The 6,673-nt window shown below is 48.1% G+C and overlaps 1 protein-coding gene across 3 annotated transcripts in view; it reads right to left on the bottom strand.

Annotated features, from left to right (window-relative positions):
• Positions 1-300: 300 nt before the first annotated feature.
• Positions 301-6,673, bottom strand: part of LOC118283520 (adhesion G protein-coupled receptor A1) — a 132,611-nt gene continuing 126,238 nt past the window's right edge. For all 3 annotated transcript variants that reach the window (XM_035605594.2, XM_047335153.1, XM_047335154.1), the window contains 2 exons: positions 5,203-5,298; positions 301-4,909 (listed from right to left, as the gene is read on the bottom strand). In XM_035605594.2, the coding sequence (XP_035461487.2) occupies positions 3,481-4,909; positions 5,203-5,298 (1,525 nt within the window). In that variant the 3' untranslated portion in view covers positions 301-3,480. The remainder of the gene's footprint in view (positions 4,910-5,202; positions 5,299-6,673) is intronic.

Here is a 6,673-nt window from a genome sequence, read left to right as displayed (position 1 = left end):
TCTCATTTCCTGGGTGATGTGTGCACGTGTGGGTGTCTGTGCGCATGTACGTGTACAAGGTCTGCAGCATGCACGACAACTCACTCTCAAACACACAGCGGCAGTGGAGCCCGCGGTCATTTGAGTTCCTCGCCTGTGGTGGCTCCGTCAGACATCTCAATCTCCGTGGTGCTGTCAGAATAAGATTTTTTTTTTTCTTCTTTCACTTGTGCACATCGTCGTGCAAGTTCAATGCACTCTCTGCTCACGCGCGCATGTGGCGGACACACAAACACAAGCCAAAGATGCTCTCATCCGTTGCATGGTGAAAAAATACATTTATTGGAATCTGTGTCAATGTAGAAAAAAGTGAAAACTGGCTTTTTAGGTTTTGTCACAGTACCACAGGTGAATATTCCAGCAGCTGAAACTTGAGGGAGCCGGAATTTAAGTCAGCAAAGCTTGTTCAGGGGCAGTGCGTCTGCTACGGATGACAACAGGAACATGGTGGCCCCGCGGTGACCTTTGACACCAAACACGTCATCGCTCACAGACACTGAAACGCTCGGGCTGCTCCTAAGACACACGCACACACACACACACACCAGCAAAATACACATGTTGCACAGCAATTAACCTCGACTGGTGTTCTCTCAGTTTAATGTGGCTCTTTGCGGGAGAGGCTGTTTCCAAATGTTTTTCTGTGTGATACTGTTACAAATCCCTTTTCAATATCTACGAAGCCAGGGCCAATAACTGCCAGCGTTCAAGGAGTCCGCATTATATCATGAATTGTGGGCTACTGTTTTAGAATTCATAGGTTTGCAATATCCCTTTTTTTGTCCCAGACACAGGAAATAACTCCACTAAGGGGTTCAGGCATCGTCTTTGAACAGGGTTAGACATCCAAACGAAGGGAGTGTCACATCAGTATTTCTCTTTCCTCCTGTAGAAGTCACAGTTTGAATCCAAATACTTCTGTCTGAACAAACACTTTTATAATAATCATACTGTCAGTGACACATTCCATTCTGGCAGGCCGAACGTTATTATGTGTAGTGCATTTTCTATTTCTGATATGACAGGATAAGTCTCACAACACGCGGCGAGTATGCATACTTTATGAAGTCAACTTAAAAAAAACAAAACTGCAACAGAAAAAGGCATATGAAAACAAAACAGACATTTGTAAAACTCAGATACTGAGTATAAACATTGAGAGGACAGTTCCCCCCCATACAACTTTCATTACATATAGACTTATTTAATTCTTAAATATTTTAAATCTCATACAAAAGTAATTCATCAGAAACCAATTCTATATACATAGACCAGAGTGCACGGGATGGACAGAGAGATGATGTGCATGCCGAGGTGGTTTAGCTAGAGCAGGGACTGCTGTGAGATTATATGCGCTGCTTGGGTGTACATCTTCTTTTTTTCTTTTTTTTCCAACTGGCTTTTCTGACGAAATGTATAGCAGGTTTTGTCTGGAGTATCATACTCGATATCATCACTCATAAAACAAACAAGTGCGTCCAAACCGATACAGAGTCTCCTTGCCTTCTTTATCAAGTGGCATTGCTTCAAAAAGAGTTTGACCTTCATCGACCCCCCCTCCCCCCCAAAACAAAACAAAACAAAAGATCTATACTTCAACTTTGGCTTCTCCTGACACAAGTTATCTACCAGAGCAGAAGAGGGAGAATTATGATTTCCAGGACGGGCCTCTAGGATAAACCTAAGCTTAAAGTCGTGTGAAATGGAGATTGCCGGTGGGAAATGGTGCAGTATTTGTTGGGAACTAGGCTTAATCCAAGAGTGTGACAGAAATTATACATGGCAAGCTGCGGCGGTTTTATCATGTCAAGGCAAATAATGTGTTCTAGGACGGGCATTAATTTACACTGTGTTAAAATATATCACATAGCTACGTAGAACAAGGCGGGCATGCTTTGGGGCTTTTGTGAGACAAAAATAAAAAAAAATAATAGGACTTGCATTTGCAGTGATTCTTACCATGTGCCATTTTGTGGCTCATGCCCGTGGTGGCTGAAATGTTTCATCAGGTTTTTAATTTCCCAAACATTTGACCAGCCTGTTGTTTCTTTTATGATCACATTCACACTCTTTGTCCTTAAATATTTTGAGTAGGGATGCACCTCTATACCACTTCAGACCAAGTACAAGTACTTGCATTTGGATACTTACCGATATCGAGTACACATATGAGTACTTGCCCCTGCTTGATAATGCCATGCCCAAAAAATGAATGAGTACAGTATATTTCTGCAACTACAAAGTCTATATGAATAATATCTACATAGAGGTAACACTCGCTCAACAAACTGCTGACATTGCTCCTCTTCCACCAATGCTGCCTTTCCTGCTCAACCGACTAGAGGACCACAGAGTGGCACCAGGTGCTGTAGTATCGGAGTAGTTTCATGGTTTATAGTTTACGAGTTATGGGCACAGTATCGGACCTGATACCCGATACCGGTATCGGTGCATCCCTAATTTTGAGGGCTTGATTTTACAATGAATCATACGCTTTAAGATGCCACATGGAGCATGTGTGAGCCGAGCCGAAGAGGATAAAAACCTGCACACTGGGTTTGGGGGTGGAGCTCGCTGTGTGGTAATCGAAATCCGGGGACTCGGTGACACCGGCTCTCTGTTCACAGTGGCCACGCTTTTGCCGTTCGACGCCGTTGATATTTACTTGTCTTCCCAGAAAAGTAGAAACACAACAGTGAAGACGTCAAACGGACAAGCACTATCAATACCAACCTGGAAGAGGACGCTTAATTTCACTTTGCTCTTTTTCTGTTACCTTGAATTTTTAACGACATAACTGCCGTCCACACATCTCTGGCAAGCGACAGTATCTTTGTATATTACTTAGAAAATCTTGTGTGGATATTCACAGTTGCTTGACTGAATGGCAAAAATACCCATGGAATCTAAAATTGCTGGTTTAGTCGTCTAAAACGTGGATGACAAGAGTTCTTGAAAGTACTGGAGGTTTCACTGTCATCGTCGACTTTTTGATGGATTGGAATTCAAAGTGTAAAAAAAAACCTTGCAGCGTGTTGCGTTTGAGCACTAACACATATTCATACATACAACCATTCATTTTCTTGTATATATATATAGAGAGAGAGTGATCTGCAGTAATATGGAACGATGGAGATACCTTCAATTACATCTGATGGGATGATGTGACACATATTTCACAAATTCCTCTCGATGGAAGAGATTCTGTTTTGTGAATGGATGCTCTACAGGGAGCATTTACATGATATATCAGATTCTGTACAGCAAAACAGCACACATAAAAACATGAGGACGTTAAAATAAAAATATCCCACGCTGATTGTGATGTTCAAATATGTTATTCAATTCTTGTTTTTTTTATTCTATAAAGGTAGGTGAGGGTTTATTTTTGGCGGGACGAGGCGGGGGCGCTGCCCGTCTCCCATATTTTTCCTTCCCACGCTACACAGTAGTTTCATTTTTCCAGGGTCCAGTGCGTATATTCCCCGTGCTGTCCGAGGTGTACATGAGTCCTTCGTGCAGGCCCCCTTTTAGAATACCATTCTGATTGGGCAGGTTCTGGGGGTAGGATTGTCTGCGCGGGGCTTGCATCTCCAGATGGTGATGCGCTGCCGTCGGGTCCTCCTCGGCCACTTTGCCGCAGCCGCACAGGAAGATGCCTGTGTCGCCTGGATCTGCCGGGCACAGCGAAGGGAGGAGGTCTGCCTTGGCACAGCAGATGTGCCTGTGGCAGGGATTGTGGCACACCAGGGCCTCATGCGCGGCGGCCGCAGCAGCGTGGCACGTGTGATGCCCGTCATGGTGGCATTCGTGGGCCAGATGTGGACAGATGTGGGCGTGACGCTCGTGTGTGCTGTGCGGGCTGTCAGTGTGTGAGCTGTGCACGCTGCCTCCATCCACGCTGGAGGGGATGTGATAGGCGTATTCCCTCTCGCCCCCTGCTCCACAAGTGCCGGCCCCAGCCCGGCGGCTGAATTGACGGCCTTTAGTCCTGGTGCTGCTCTTTAGGCAGGGGTGCAACTGGATCCCCGGCCTGTAACCCTCGGGGTCCGCGTGCAGCAGTACATGAGTCGCCGTAGGCTCCTCCTCCATCAGCTGCTGGCTATGCAGGGCGGCGCAGCACGGCGTCACCGGTGCCAAGCACGCCACGTGGTTTTGCGAGGATGGAAGGGCGGCATGTTTACAGTGACCTAAAGTGCCATGACTGCAGCTCATCAGTGCTTTGCCCACACATGGTGAGTCATGGTGGCAGTGGCTGTGGCCATGGCCGTGGCCGGGGTTATCTCCGTTCACGTTCACCTTGGGCCGCGCTGGGGCAGGCCCGTGGGCGCCCGAGCAGGCGTCGGCTCGTCGTCCAGGACAACAGGAGCACCAGCAATGCCAAACGTCGTCACGCTTGGCACAATGATGGATGAGGATGAAGAGGCCCAGGGTGACGGAGAAGGCACCGTAGAGGCAGCTGAAGATCATATCCAGGAGGTGGCCCTGCGACACGGCCAGTGCGCCAAAAGTCCAGGTGGCTAAGAACAGGAAAAGGGTGAAGGCTGTGGTTCGTAACTGAGCCTTGAAGGAGTGCTCATTGGCCAGCAGCGCCGGGTTGATGGGGACACCCGGGCAGCCAGCGGGGCAGTGGCTCCCGCTGGGCGGGGCTGCCAGGGCCCCGGGCTCGGCTCCCTGATGACAGTGGGTCGGCACATCGACGGCGGCCAGCCTCTGCTGCTCCTCCGTCAGCTGCTTGAGCTCGTACTTCTTTTCAGGGTGCCGACGCAGCTGGACGAATGTGCAGAGGAAGTAGACGCACGTCACCAGGACGATGAAGGCCATGGGGCCGTAGAAGGCTCCCAGGCTGGGCTCCCAGGCCATCCAGCAGCTGCAACACACATATACACCAGAGTATTTCAATACTTTGATTTGTCTTCACAACAGATCAGTACATTTTTTGAACATATGCAATGGCACCTGTACCTTCATAATTCCCGCCCAAATATCCTGCATATGCAAACGGCCACACAACAACTAATTCAAACCCAAATCCACCAAAGGGAAATAAAAGCATAGTGGTGGTGAGTGTGTATTTGTCAAAATCAAATGAAGGTTTATTTTTGGAAATATTTCATCACAGAGTGACATAACCTTGAGAGCGGAAGCAAATGGAGGACTTACTAGGGCGCTTGCTCCCCGCTGCCGTAGTTGTCTATATTGACGGCTGCCGTGACCCCGCAGATGATGAGGGGCACCCCGCCGCTGACTAAATAAAACCTGTGAGGTGATAGAAGCACAAACAGGCAGAGAGAGAGAGAGAGAGAACATAAGAAGAGTGGTAAGAAGGTCTGGAACGAAAAGGCATTCACAAATTTCAGTATCTCACGTCTGGAGTACAGAAGCACACTGTCAAAAATATGACACACACAATCAAGATAATAACCAAACCATCCAAACAAAGTGACAGATGAGATTACAGACTTGTGCAGTGGGTGAAGCTGCGACCCCAAATTCCTTTGCTTTTTCTCAACTTTACAATCAAACCACGACACTGTGAAACAGACACGTGTGTCAGATATTTTAGTTTCCTCACTTGCCTGAAATGTGAAAATCCCCCCCCCCCCCCCAAAAATAAACCCTGAACACAGATGTGTGGACTTTTGTGTTTGTGATCCCACTCTTGGGGTGGGATCACAAACACGATCACACCGTCTATGCTGCAAACCCAGAGTGTAAATTTGCCTCTGAAAACAATTCTGCTTCCTGTCGATACGGGCACTTGTCGGAACGGATTGTCGGAATTTATGGCATCTGCTGTTGGTAATATCACAGGCGATGTGAAGAGAAAGCTGGATTTGATCCCAATAAAAAAAAGAAAAAAAAATGAAAAAAGGGAGAGTAAATCCAAAATCCGCTGGGTTTATTAGGCATTAGACATTTCTGACTTTTCACTTGCACTTGGTAAAGCGCTTCATTTTCTGGTTGTATCCTCATCCCAAGTTAAAATTATTTTTCTCCTACCGCGCGGACTGCGGCCCGCTTTAAAGTGCTGAACCCGAGGCTTCAAAATGGCAGCTCACAAACCGATGGGCGACGTGACGGCGGGTTGCCCACTTGGTCATGACATATGTCACGTATGGGCTATGAGAATTCGAGGCGGAAGCGAAGCTAATCCCCAGCAGCATCCCTCTCGGCACCACTCTTGTCCTCCCTCTCTGCGCTGTCATCCGCATCCCTATAAAAAAAAAACACTGCGCTATTTCCTCCTCCCTGCTGTTCAATTTCAACCTCTGTCACTGCCCCAACCTCTTCACCACTCCATCTTCCTCCGTCCTCCTCCTCGGTAGCCTCCCTTTCATCCCTTCTCTCTCCGTCTCCCCCTCTCTCCCAATCTGTCGTCCGTCACGCAGCAGCCGTCCCAAAAATTCAATTACAATCAAGATGTTTGTCCGGGTTGGTTGGCGGGGGGGGGGGGGGGGGGGGGGGGGGGGGTTGTTCGGTAGTTGGAGGGGTGGTGGGGGTGTGTGTGGGGGCCGCTGGTGCTGCTGCTGGTGGTGGTGGCAGCATTACTGGCCTGTCACTGCCTCGGAGTGGAACAGTTCCCCTCAGGGACCCCTCCTCCAACAGAAAGCCATTTACACAGCCGTCAGCC

The sequence above is a fragment of the Scophthalmus maximus genome, chromosome 10 (genome assembly GCF_022379125.1).
Source record: "Scophthalmus maximus strain ysfricsl-2021 chromosome 10, ASM2237912v1, whole genome shotgun sequence".
Lineage (NCBI taxonomy): Eukaryota > Metazoa > Chordata > Actinopteri > Pleuronectiformes > Scophthalmidae > Scophthalmus > Scophthalmus maximus.
The sequence above is the reverse complement of the archived record's forward strand: the minus strand, read 5'-3'. Positions and strand labels throughout refer to the sequence as shown.